This window comes from Lissotriton vulgaris, chromosome 2_2 (genome assembly GCF_964263255.1).
Source record: "Lissotriton vulgaris chromosome 2_2, aLisVul1.2, whole genome shotgun sequence".
NCBI lineage: Eukaryota > Metazoa > Chordata > Amphibia > Caudata > Salamandridae > Lissotriton > Lissotriton vulgaris.
This window is the reverse complement of record NC_141688.1, coordinates 207,969,017-207,981,752: the sequence shown is the minus strand read 5'-3', so window position 1 is coordinate 207,981,752 and position 12,736 is coordinate 207,969,017. Positions and strand designations below refer to the sequence as shown.

General features: G+C 49.6%; 1 protein-coding gene across 1 annotated transcript; it reads left to right on the top strand.

Moving 5' to 3' along the window:
- Positions 1 to 201: 201 nt before the first annotated feature.
- Positions 202 to 898, top strand: LOC147729246 (mid1-interacting protein 1A-like). Its single transcript, XM_086959897.1, has one exon. The coding sequence runs from the start codon at positions 284 to 286 to the stop codon at positions 668 to 670; it is 387 nt and encodes a 128-aa protein (XP_086816023.1). The 5' UTR covers positions 202 to 283; the 3' UTR covers positions 671 to 898.
- The last annotated feature ends 11,838 nt before the right edge of the window (positions 899 to 12,736 follow it).

The window sequence follows — 12,736 nt, the reverse complement described above, 5'->3', positions numbered from 1 at the left end:
CTCACCCAGTGAGCAGTGAAATCGAAGACCTGTCTTGAGCAAGCTTTGGGCTGGCAGTCGTTACGTAACCCATGGGATTATTAACCAAGCTGTGGAAGTAGATTGCCTGCACGATCCAACTTTTGCCACTGTTGCAATTTGACTGCTCCAAAAAAAAAAAAGTCACGCCACCAGCTTCTGGCCCATATAACCCCTGAAATGCCAGCAGATACCCAGTCGCACTGGGAATCACCAACCTAACAACTGCCCTGCGACTCGAGGAGGCCTCTGTACAGTTTCGGAGATGCAGCACCCGAAAAACTGCCTCGCCTCCGCCATGGCCAGGTTCTCCGAAGCCGCCTGCAACATGGAGCACGAAGTGATGTTTCCCAGCCTGCTGCTCGATGTCCCGCTGGACCAGGCGCAGGGCACCGGCCTCTCTGACCTTTACCAGAGCTACATCATGCTGAAGTCCATCCGGATGACGGTAGAAACTGGGCTGATCCCTCTGGACGGCTGGCCGGCCAAGGCCAACACCGCAGACCTGCACCCGGAGACGGAAGAGAGCCCTGACCTGGAAGTGCTGCTCCAGTCTCACACCCGAGGACTGCTGCACGTTCTGAGCCGCCTGACCAACCAAGCCCGCGCGCTGACTCGGAGGTACAAAGACATGATGGGGATGGCTCACTGATGACAGGTGACGTGAGCACAGCATTGCACCAAAGGCCCACGACTCAACCAAACTTGGAAATGAAGAGGGTCTACAACAAACAGCACAGAATAATCCACCGTCATCGATGAACCATGAATCGTTCACTTCAAGTGCTGCCAATAAGTGCAGATTATTTTAACCTGTACATTTTATGGAAAAAAACGCAGACTCTAGTCTTCCTTGGTCCGTGCTGTGTCCAAAATTAGGTAAAGTAACAAACTGAATCTAATTCATAGCATCAAATGTTTGTAAGAGACCACTGCACCACATGCTTTAAAGTCTAAAGACGGAGGGAAGAGGGGGTAGGAGAAATGCGACACGGCGGGAAGGGGAGGGGGCGGAGCGGGTAAAATAAACAAGACGGAGGGAAGAGAGGGGAGGGGGGAGGAGAAATGCGACACGGCGGGAAGGGGAGGGGGCGGTGCGGGTAAACAAAGACGGACGTGCACGCGCTTTTAAGCTCAATGCGCATGCGCATTGAGCTTCAAAGTCACGGGCACTGCAAGGAATCGCCACGATTCCTTGCAGTGTGGATAAAGAGTGGATAAGTCCCAATACTCTCGCCTTGCTCGATGCGCATGCGCATCGACAGGCGAGACCTAAAAATTACAAGTGCATTAAAAAATGACACTTACAAATGCTCCATCCATTCATCCACGCACCATTTCATTCATCCATCCTCCCACCAATCCGCCATTCATCCAGCCTTTCACCCGTCCAATCATACACCCTTCATCCATCCACCCTCTCACCCATCCATCCACCCATCATTCATCCCCGCCTTCCATCATTCAGCCATCATCCAGCCATCGTCCATGCACCCATTGATGGACATCACGAAGCAGCTTTATTAATAATTATACAGCTTACAATAATTACTGTGTTAATGAATTTTTCATGTGCACGTGTGCCGAATAGCTTTAATTCTGTCCCTCAATTGTTCTTTTTGCATGAAGCAATGCAGACAGCAAACATGGTTGCTCCTGTCCCAGCCTAAAAAACAGGCCACCACCAGCAGTAAAACGGACCCCCACCCTGCCAGTCCAGCAGAAAAAAAACAGCAGCCTGGTAGGGCCTAAGCCTGGACCCATTACCGCTCACAAATCAGAACCTCTGAAAGCTTGAGCGTCAGAAACTCATTTCCTCTAGGAGAGCTGCTCTTGCAATAACCGGTACTGTTAATACACAGCATTAATTTTATTAAACAGATTGCATACAGAGGCAACAGGGGGATAAGTGAAAGGCGTGTAAAATGCCAGACCTGCAAAGCGAGATAGGAGGTGGCAACACGGATAGCGCTGCCGACTGTGGTGCTGGGAACCAAGGCTCGAGACTCACATGAGCCACATAACAAAAAAAATTACAAGTACATCAAAAAACGACACTTACAAATGCTTCTTTTTTATATGTCGCATATATGATTGCCAGCTGTTGATTCGGATTATACCCCAGAATGACACCGTTGGGTGGATGCAGGATGGGTGGATGGATGCATGATGGGTGGGTGGATGAATGGGTGGATGAATGCATGATGTGTGGGTGGATGGATGCATGCGTGGATACAGGATGGGTGGATTAATGGGTGGATGGATGCATGATGGGTGGGTGGATGGAAGCATGGATGGATGCAGGATGATGGATGCATGATGGGTGGGTGGGTGGATGGATGCATGAGTGGATGCAGGATGGGTGGATGGATGCATGATGGGTGGGTGGATGAATGCATGGGTGGATGCAGGATGATGGGTGCATGATGGGTGGGTGGATGAATGCATGGGTGGATGCAGGATGATGGGTGCATGATGGGTGGGTGGATGGATGCATGGGTGGATGCAGGATGATGGATACATGATGGGTGGGTGGATGAATGCATGGGTGGATGCAGGATGATGGGTGCATGATGGGTGGGTGGATGGATGCATGGGTGGATGCAGGATGATGGATGCAGGATGGGTGGGTGGATGAATGCATGGGTGGATGCAGGATGATGGATACATGATGGGTGGGTGGATGGATGCATGGGTGGATGTAGGATGATGGATGCAGGATGGGTGGGTGGATGAATGCATGGGTGGATGCAGGATGATGGATGCATGATGGGTGGAAGGATGGATGCATGGGTGGAGGCAGGATGATGGATGCAGGATGGGTGGAAGGATGGATGCATGGGTGGAGGCAGGATGATGGATGCAGGATGGGTGGATTAATGGGTGGATGGATGCATGATGGGTGGGTGGATGGGAACATCATGGGGGGGGTAATTGTAATTGCATGCGTTGTGAAGCCTCCTGCGAAATCCTAGTCGCGTTGCGATGGAAGCACGATGTAATGCTTTCGTTTTAACAGGTGTTTCCCACAGAAGGGCAAGGAATGCTATGGAAAGTGTCTCTTCCTGGTCACAGACAGTTGACCAGTCATCCTCAGGTTCCTAACAGCAGGTGCAGTAAAACTGAGAAGAAAGAGAAAGGGTTTGTGTGGACCACTTGACATGTTGCATTGAGCCACAGCAGGCAAAGATTAACAGCACAGCTGGGCAGAGTAGTGGGCTCAAAGGATAGCGTTTCTTTGTCAACAGATGGTAATCGTCATGGGAAAGAGTGCCTATCCAAGCGTCCCTGTGTGCGTTTTCTATGAATGTATGCATACGTTTGACAGCGTGTGCACCTGCATATACTGTGTTTGACTGTGTGCGCACCTGTGTACTTCGGCCAACGGATTGTTCTGCGCTTGCAGGGCCTGTCCTACCTACAAAGGTGGAGGGCGAGACTTTTGTGCAGGTATTTCTTTACCTACGTCGGCATCTAGGACATTATGGGGCCTACATATGAAAAATGCTCATGCTGCCATTATGCAGAGATATTCTACAAACATTCGACCACCGTTGTCTGGCCATGGCGTAAAGGCATGGTGTGAAGCCTGTAATTCCTGGTAAATATGCACAATTAATTAAGGTGACTTACTTCGAATTGCGGAGGTCGCTGCACACGAACGTTGCTCTCACGTCTGGGCCACTGGACTAGAGACTGCAAAATGGATTGAGGGGGGGGGGGGGGCACTCCTTTTATACAGCCCTACCCTCCCCCCCCTCCCCGTTCCTCGGAAAAAAAAGTAATATAAAAGTTTTACATAAATAGGGTTGCATTACTTGCAATTTAACAAATAATAATATACGATACTAAGAAAGTAAGAAAATTAGAAGATTTGGTGGCGAGGGGGACGGGAAGGGGGGGCAGGGGTAGAGTTGGGTTCATGCGGGATATACAAGAAATCGCGTTGTTTTGCCCTGCGACGTAATCGACTGCGGGGTGATGTTCGGGCTAATGGGAGTCAATGCAATCGCGTTGCAAGGGGATGCGATGTCATAGATCACGATGTAATGGCGGAAGCGATATAATAGACGCGATGTTACAGCGTGCGATGTAGCTGACCGCGTTGTAGCGTCATACATTCAACGCCGCATCTTGTCAATGAGTGGCTCCCGAGTGTGATTCAGTGAGTCAAAGAGCTGCAGCCAGTAAGACAAGGGTACTAGGAACCAGTGACGTAACCAGTGTGTCATGAGATCTAGGAAACGGGCCCTCCGGCCGCTGTTTGGACTGGGCAATACAGCAAACCCCAGGATTCAAGGGGTCCCAGTGCCACTGCACCTGCTGCCTCGATGGAAGCTATGACGTCATGCAAGCTGACGCTGCAGAGATGCCCTTTTCCCAAAGTCGCAATGTATTCACTCACATGAATCACTGACTCAACGGATGTCATGCCTGTTTGCACGGTTCGTTCTCTAGATTAATGTTCCCCGCCTGCCTCACAGCCCTTGAAATGACTGCTGTCTTTAGCAATAAGAAAACACGCGCGGCAGGGAGGAGGTTGCAGGGGTTGCTCTGTAGACTAATGACACCATTTTAGACAAAAATTCCTGCTAAAACATATTTCAAAGTTCCCATCTAGAGGCACACATCTTAAACGTGCTTTGGATTTTCCAAAGTTCATGAACCGAGCCCTCAGGCAGCACATCTTAGCCTCGCGTTAGAGAGACAGTAAGTACATGGTAGGGCTCAGATCTTTTCTACCTCCTTACACAGTTTTCTTTCTCTGGCAGCTGAATATTCCCTCTGAAAACAAACCGTAAAAACTCAAGTTTTTGACTGCAGAGATATCCCTCCGGTTATCCACATCATCAAGGCTAAGGATTCACAGGACAGATTTATCCCCGTGGATATATTTAGCATACAGCTGAAAGATTCATAAAGCAGAGCTACCCCTCAATTTACACATATCGTGGGGGCTCGGGGCCTCCAACAGACCCCCTATGCCACAATGTATGCTGTGCTACGGGGTTGTACTGGGAACGGACAGAGCAGATTTATTTTCCCTATAAGGCACAGACAGACAGCAGAACTACCCCTCAAGTTACTTTAAACTTAAAGGTCACGGGCAGCGTGCAACCTTTTTAGGTCTTGCCTGAGCCAATGCTCTTGCGCATTGCTCTGGCGAGATTATAGTAAGCGGAAAAGAACAGTCTACCAAAACGGCTGCAGATCGCATACAGTTCATGTGATCTATGCACGTGCACACATAATGCCAGCCACATAACACACCACCATTTGTCTGTGCCTCGGCATCAGACTTCACAGGCTGCTGCTCCCCCACGTGCACATCGCACACCACCATTTGTCTGTGCCTCGTCATCAGACTTCAAAGGCTGCCGCTCCCCTGCCCCCCGCATCAGACTTCAAAGGAATGCGATCCCCTTCCCCCCCCGCCACAGCAATGCAGAGAGCTTGTTTCTGGACGAAAGTGAAAGCCTACCGTGCTTGTTTAGAGTAGCCTTGCTCCTCAAATGCTGTTGCTGTGTTGCCATCTCTCTAGGGACACTCAGCTTGAAAACACTCGACTTGCTAGCTGCAATGCTACATCCGCTATGCTTTGCCTCTAGACACGTTGATCCCTCGCAGACTGTGCTGACTGCCCCTCCGGATTCTGAAACTGACCAACGCAGTCAGCACGCAGTCTCTTCTCTCTGTCTTATGATTTCTGCCCTGCCACCATTTACTGCGGACCCTCACCCTCACACCTCCTCACCCTCACACACCCTCACCCCCGTCACCCTCACACCCCCGCACCCTGACACCCTGACACACCCTCAATCACCCTCACAACCTCACACCCCTCACCCTCACAACCCTCTCACCCTTACTCACCCCCTCACACCCCCACACACCCTCACCCTCACACACCACATCACACAGGGACAGCACCCCATCACTCAGTGACACTGCCACATCACTCAGGGACACCACCACATCACTCAGGGACACCACCACATCACTGAGGAACACCACCACATCACTCAGGGGCACCACCACATCACTCAGGGGCACCACCACATCACTCAGGGACACCACCACATCACTCGAGGACACCACCACATCACTCGGGGACACCACCACATCACTCGGGGACACCACCACATCACTCGGGGGCACCACCACATCACTCGGGGACACCACCACATCACTCAGGGACACCACCACATCACTCGGGGACACCACCACATCACTCGGGGACACCACCACATCACTCAGTGACACCACCACATCACTCGGGGACACCACCGCATCACTCTGGGACACCACCACATCACTCTAATACACCACCACATCACTCTAATACGCCACCACATCACTCTAATACACCACCACATCACTCTAATACACCACCACATCACTCAGCCCAACCACATCATCACTCAGCACCACAACAGCACTGTCCTTGCTTGCTATCAACAAGCATTGCCATAGCCAATAGGACTCGCATTAGGAAAGTGTAAGCTATTGGCTTTGTGAATAACAATGCTATTAATTTATATATTTTCAAAGCCAACACATATAAAAAAAATTGTCATTTACAATACCAATGGCTCACACTTTCCTAATGCAAAACCTATTGCATTGCAAATGCTTGTTTATTTATGTGTTGGTTTTGAAAGTAGCAAAATGAATAGCTTTGTCAGTTACAATGTCAATAGTTTTAACTTTTGCAAATGTGACACCTATAGCATTTGTAATGCAATATGTGTTGTATTTACGTGACTTAGATGTATTGATATTACAAATAACAATGGCTTTTAATTTTGTAAATAATTAATACTTAAATAAAAGTTATTGTAATTTATAATGGCAATAGCTTAAACGTTTGTAAATACCTTTTGTGAAGATTATGTTCAGTGTATTTTATTGTGACGAAAATCCAAGAACATTGCATTTGCACCTAAACACACACAGAGCCACACACATATAGATGTGGTGGTGGTGGATCTGGGGGATATGGTGGTGGTGGTTGTGGTGGTGGATGTGGTGGTGGTGGTGATGGTGGATGTGGGGGTGGATGTGGTGGTGGTGGAGGTGGTGGATGTGGTGGTGATGTGGTGGATGTGGTGGTGGTGGATGTGGTGATGTGGATGTGGTAAAAGTGGTGGTGGATGTGGTGGTGGTGGTTGTGGATGTGGTGAAAGCGGGATACATGAGCATACATGAGCTGTCGGTACGCGAGGCCTTATGCGAGGCCTAAAAATGAACGTATGTAGAACTTGGGGAAGAGGTGATATGACTTTGTGCATAATACAGATGATAGCAGAAGAAAGGTAAATGTAATCTAAGTGGATTCCGAGGTGGCAAATTGGTGCTCTTTTAATCATGGATAATGGATGAAATATTTTTTGAAAATGTTCAAGAAAGATGTATTCAGATTTTTTTGAATTATAGAAATGAAGGTGCAAGCATTATGTGTAGAAGGGTGTTGCTCCATTTTCAAGGCGTAATACAGGTTTGCTTCCTTGATATTTTATTTTTCACACTCCACCTATAAGTTAGTGATCTGTTAGCTCATTGTATTGGTTTAGATCAAGGGAGGTGTTTGGATGAAAAGCTTCTGATCTAGAGCATGGCTGTTGTATTGAATGACATGGATGTTACACACTCAACGACATGCTTTAGTTTCTGGAACAATTGACTATTTCAATTTCAATGACAGCTCAGAAACTGGCTTTAGACTTGATTGCAGTAGTCATGAATTGAATAAGGGATGTGCAAAACCAAAATGTCTCTCTAGGAAACTTTTCGTAATACTTGTGAATGCATAATTGCTACCTGGAGTTAGCAGAGTTTTTTACATTTGTGTTTTCAAATTAAAATCAGGACTTTTGCTTCCCTTTTAAAATGTCGTGAGAAAATAAAGATCTCCAACATCCATCAAATTCGCGAGGCAAGTGGTGTTGAAATAAAATTGCGAGAAAGGAGTTCAACCACTTTCAGTGCCAACTTGCACTGAGAAATAATAATGTCATTTTGCAGGGAAAACTGCGAACTGACAAACATGAGGAAATGAAGAAAAAAAGTCGGGGAACATATGAAGGGCAATAATCGGGCGCCGTGTTAGACTTTCCTCACGTATTAAAATCTATGCAGGCAACATTAACCGTTTGTATCCTGCCTCCTAGAGGATGTTTGGAAGAAAGTGGTGGGAAATACTAACCTATTTGAATTATAGAGGGTTGGTTACAAGAGAGTGACGAATACAAGAGAGGGTCAAAGCACAAAGCCCGTCCAAGATATAGTCTCATAGCCCATAAAAGGCACGTCCTTAGCACTGGACAGGAGCAGGGAGAGGTTTTGCTTGTGATCGTGCTGAGTTGGAGGCCGTGCTGCACGTAATCAGAATGGCTCGTTTTCTGCTGTCTTCGCTTTAACAGCCCCGCTAAAAGTCTTGGCCGACAACGGCGGTCCCACTAGGAAGTTATGACGAACATAAGAGGCCCCCAGAGGGGTCTCTCACACGCATCATTTGCAAGCAGCAACATTTGAAATTAATTGGCCATTAAGGGAAACACAATGCCGATTGGGAAAGCAACAACTGCAGAGCAGTCTCACAAAGATGCTTACTGCCGGCTGAAAACACGCACAGAAGCAGCTCTTTGCTCACTCACACTGCCTATCGCCATCTTTAACCACATGAGCGCCCATGACCTATATCGTCACGGAAGCCTCTCCACAGTGCACACCGGTGTGTTAAAAAATACTAGCTAACATCCTGCACACCCCAAAACGTGGAACTCAGCAAATTCTTCATTTAACGCAGGTTTATCTCCCTAGTTATTGAGAAAAAATCAGACAGACACAGACGTGCGTTTTCACAGGAAGACAAAAGTAAAGAAGGTTGTGCTGGGAGAGAGAGAGAGTGGGGAGGAGAGTAGGAGGAGGAGGGGGGAGGAGAGTAGGGGAGGCACGGCCTAGCGGCCGTGCAACCAAGAAGTGAGGGGGCGGAGCTGGGGGAGGCTGTGAGAGAGAGAGTGGGGAGGAGAGTAGGAGGAGGAGGGGGGCCAAAAGAGACAAGACGGAGGGAAGGTAGAGAAGGGGAGGGGGGAGGAGAAATGCGACACAGCGGGCAGGGGAGGGGGCAGAGCGGGGAGAGGTGCGACACGGCAGGCAGGGGAGGAGAGTAGGAGGAGGAGGGGGGAGGAGAGTAGGAGGAGGAGGGGGGAGGAGAGTAGGGGAGGCACGGCCTAGCGGCCGTGCAACCAAGAAGTGAGGGGGCGGAGCTGGGGGAGGCTGTGAGAGAGAGAGTGGGCAAGGCAGGCGGCTGGGGGCATGTGCACGGGAATAGTTCACTCAACTGTTTCTCTGAAAACACAGGCGCGGACTGCGTTTTATCCGGGCCAGTTGCAATTGGTCTAAGGTGCCCAGATGGAGTCACGCAGAGTTCGGCCTTGCAGTTCTTTCTGATGGAGGTGGTCGAGAGGTTGCTTAACCACCGTTTGATGGATGTTGCCATGATTTGCCTAAGTGAGCAGCGAGGGCGGTTAGAAAAAAGAGCGGGAATCAGGCACAGAAGAAGGGGAGTGGGTGCGCATGGCGGAAAGAGGGGGGCGGGCCCGGCAGAGGGAGGGGGTTGCGGAAGGCGCGAGGAGGAGGGGGCGCGCGCGCTTCGGTCGGGGTTACTCCTGTGAGTGTTTGGAATTTCAATGCGATTACGATTTGCGCTCGAGAACAGTGACGTCATAGACAGTGCGGGGCGACGTCACGCGGTGCGCTGCCAGTCGTCTGTGAGAAAAGAGTGATGCTTGCGGGCGACACCAAAGTGGCACTCATAAAACTGTCTAAGCTTCGGGCCGGAGCCCTGCCGTAACGAATCGCTCGGCTTCATTCTTTTCACTGTGCCGGAGAATGGTGCCACATAATTTGTTATTTTATACACAGGTGGATGCTCTTTTTCGGCTATCATGTGGGTGGTAATGGTAGCCTCCGCGCATTCGCAGCTATGCTTCACCGTGTGCATGTTCACTCCAGGCCTTTCGTTCTCAAAAGCTGCACCTCTGGGTTCTCGAAAGAGGAAGAGCTCGAGTGGCTAGGGAGTGTGTCACGAGCTTAACGAAATTAGTTTGCTGCAAATTTTTTGTGCGCGGTTTGGAATGTTTAGTGATTTAACAGGCAAGCTTCTGTGTTCTGCGACACGGCGGGCAGGGGAGGGGGTGGAGCGGGGAGAGGTGCGACACGGCAGGCAGGGGAGGAGAGTAGGAGGAGGGGGGAGGAGAGTAGGAGGAGGAGGGGGGAGGAGAGTAGGGGAGGCACGGCCTAGCGGCCGTGCAACCAAGAAGTGAGGGGGCGGAGCTGGGGGAGGCTGTGAGAGAGAGAGTGGGCAAGGCAGGCGGCTGGGGGCATGTGCACGCGCTTTTAAGCTCAATGCGCATGCGCAGTGAGCTTAAATTTCACGGGCACTGCAAGGAATCGCCACGATTCCTTGCAAGTTGGTTAAAGAGTGTTTAAGCCCTCATAGTCTCGCAAGCTCGATGCGCATGCGCATCGACAGGCGAGACCTAAAAACTGGAGGGAGCAAGGCCAAGTCCACCTGACAAGGATTGTTAGTGATGGCAGATAGCGCTCTAGGAACACTTCATATGACTTCTGGAATGGTAGGGGACTTAGGGCCTGATTTTGAGTTTGGCTGTTGTGATGGATAACCCATCCACCACATAACATGTGCATTATATCCTATGGCACTTGTAATATGGCAGGCCTGTTATCTATCATATTTGTGATAGAGTAACCCATTTGCCAAAGGGTAAATCAGGCCTTTATTGAATTCAAAAAGTGCAGTACTTGAATAGGTGTAGGTCTGCATGCTCTACTGTGCTGTCTGATCACTCTACCGTACTGATAGGTTCTGGGAGCAGTGGTTGTACTGAGCAGCACCATACTTGGAGGCTGAACTCGGAGGCCCACTGAGTAATGTAGCATTCTTTGGGGATGTTAAGGAAGCCCTCAAAACATATATGAAGCACTATAGGGTATATACAGACACATGAGTGACTTAGTTGAAGTCACTAAAGGCAGCGCTAAGGGGGGGAGTGTATGTCTTAGACATATGGCATCTGACAGCACCTATTTTGAACCCTAAACCTACAGAAGATAAAACAGACACACTTGTAGATAGAGAGCACAGGCCCAACACAACGAGAAACCTCCTAGAAATTAGCCGTGACATAGGGGCGTCATGGGATACCATAGGTAATCTGTCACTGGAGGAGTACCTGCAGAAACTGCACAGAGAGGGGGATAAATTGGGTTGTTTGTTGGCCTGCTTTTTGAAAAAGGGAAATACCCCGATACCTTCACTGGATAATGGGATGGCGACAGTGACTCAGGTGAGCACAAACAAAATGCTAGCAGACTACTTCACGCACCTACATAAGAGACAAGGGGTGAGGGAGGCAGTACAGACTAAGAACTTCTTGGACAGCCTAGAGATATTGAGATTAGCCCAAGTAGACAGGGTGGACTTGGAACTGGATATATCAAGGGATGCAGTACTGGCCACCATCGGCTAGCTACCACAAGGGAAGGCCCTGGGTGAGATGGACTTCTATTGGAATTCTACCAGATGTATGTTTACCTAATAGTGGTGCTAAAACTCCAGGTGTAATGTACTTGTCTAGTTTTCCCCCGATTGATTCATTGAGCCTAGAAACCTTAATGAGGAAAACAAAGTCAGGCTCCCCAGCCGACCCATGTCCTCCCAGTGCGTTTCGCCTAGCCCGCCTCAGCCTAGAAGAACGCATTCTGTCCATGCTAAATAGGTCATTGAACACGGGACAGCTGCCAGCTAGCTTTAAAGAAGCCCGGGTGAAGCCCCTAATCAAGAAAGCTGGGGCCGATCCCAAAGTATTAAAAAACTATCGGCACATCTCCCAGCTTCCATTTCTTTCCAAGGTGCTTGAGCAGCATGTTCTGAAGTCCCTGGCTGCGTTCCTGGAGTCTAACCATCTGCTCCACGAGATGCAGGCAGGGTTCCGTGCCCACCATAGCACCGAGTTAGTCATGCTCTCGGTGCTGGACGACCTTAGAGGGTTGGCTGACCGAAAGAAACCAAGCGCCTTGATACTTTTAGACCTATCAGCGGCGTTTGATACCGTCAGCCATACCATACTCCTGGATAGGTTGGCCAGGTTTGGGTTTCGGGTCTCTGCTTACCTCTGGCTGGAATCCTTCCTGTCCGGGCGAACCCAGAGGATTCAGCTGGGGGAGGAGGTATCAGGAGCAGGAGACCTGACATGTGGGGTACCCCAAGGCTCCGCCTTGTCCCCCTTATTGTTCAACCTATACTTGCAACCACTAATAAGCACCTTGGTTGAGATGGGCTGTCGGGTTTTTAACTATGCAGACGACACACAGTTGTTGCTGAGCATAGATGACACCGTACGGGCCCAGTCGCTGGCACAGGAGATTCTCAGGTACACAGTCAACTGGATGTCCAGGAATCTCCTGAAGATCAACCCCGAGAAAACGGAGGTGTTAATTGTGTCATCCACCTGTTCTCCCTGGTGTGACCTCTACTGGCCCCAGGAATTAGGGCCCACCCCTAAGCCAGCAATCGCGGTCAAAAGTCTTGGCATTAGAATAGACGGCGCCCTCTCAATGACCAATCAAATCTCTGCGGTAGTGGGTACTTGTAACGGCATCATAAGACAACTGCGCAAATTTGTTCCACTTC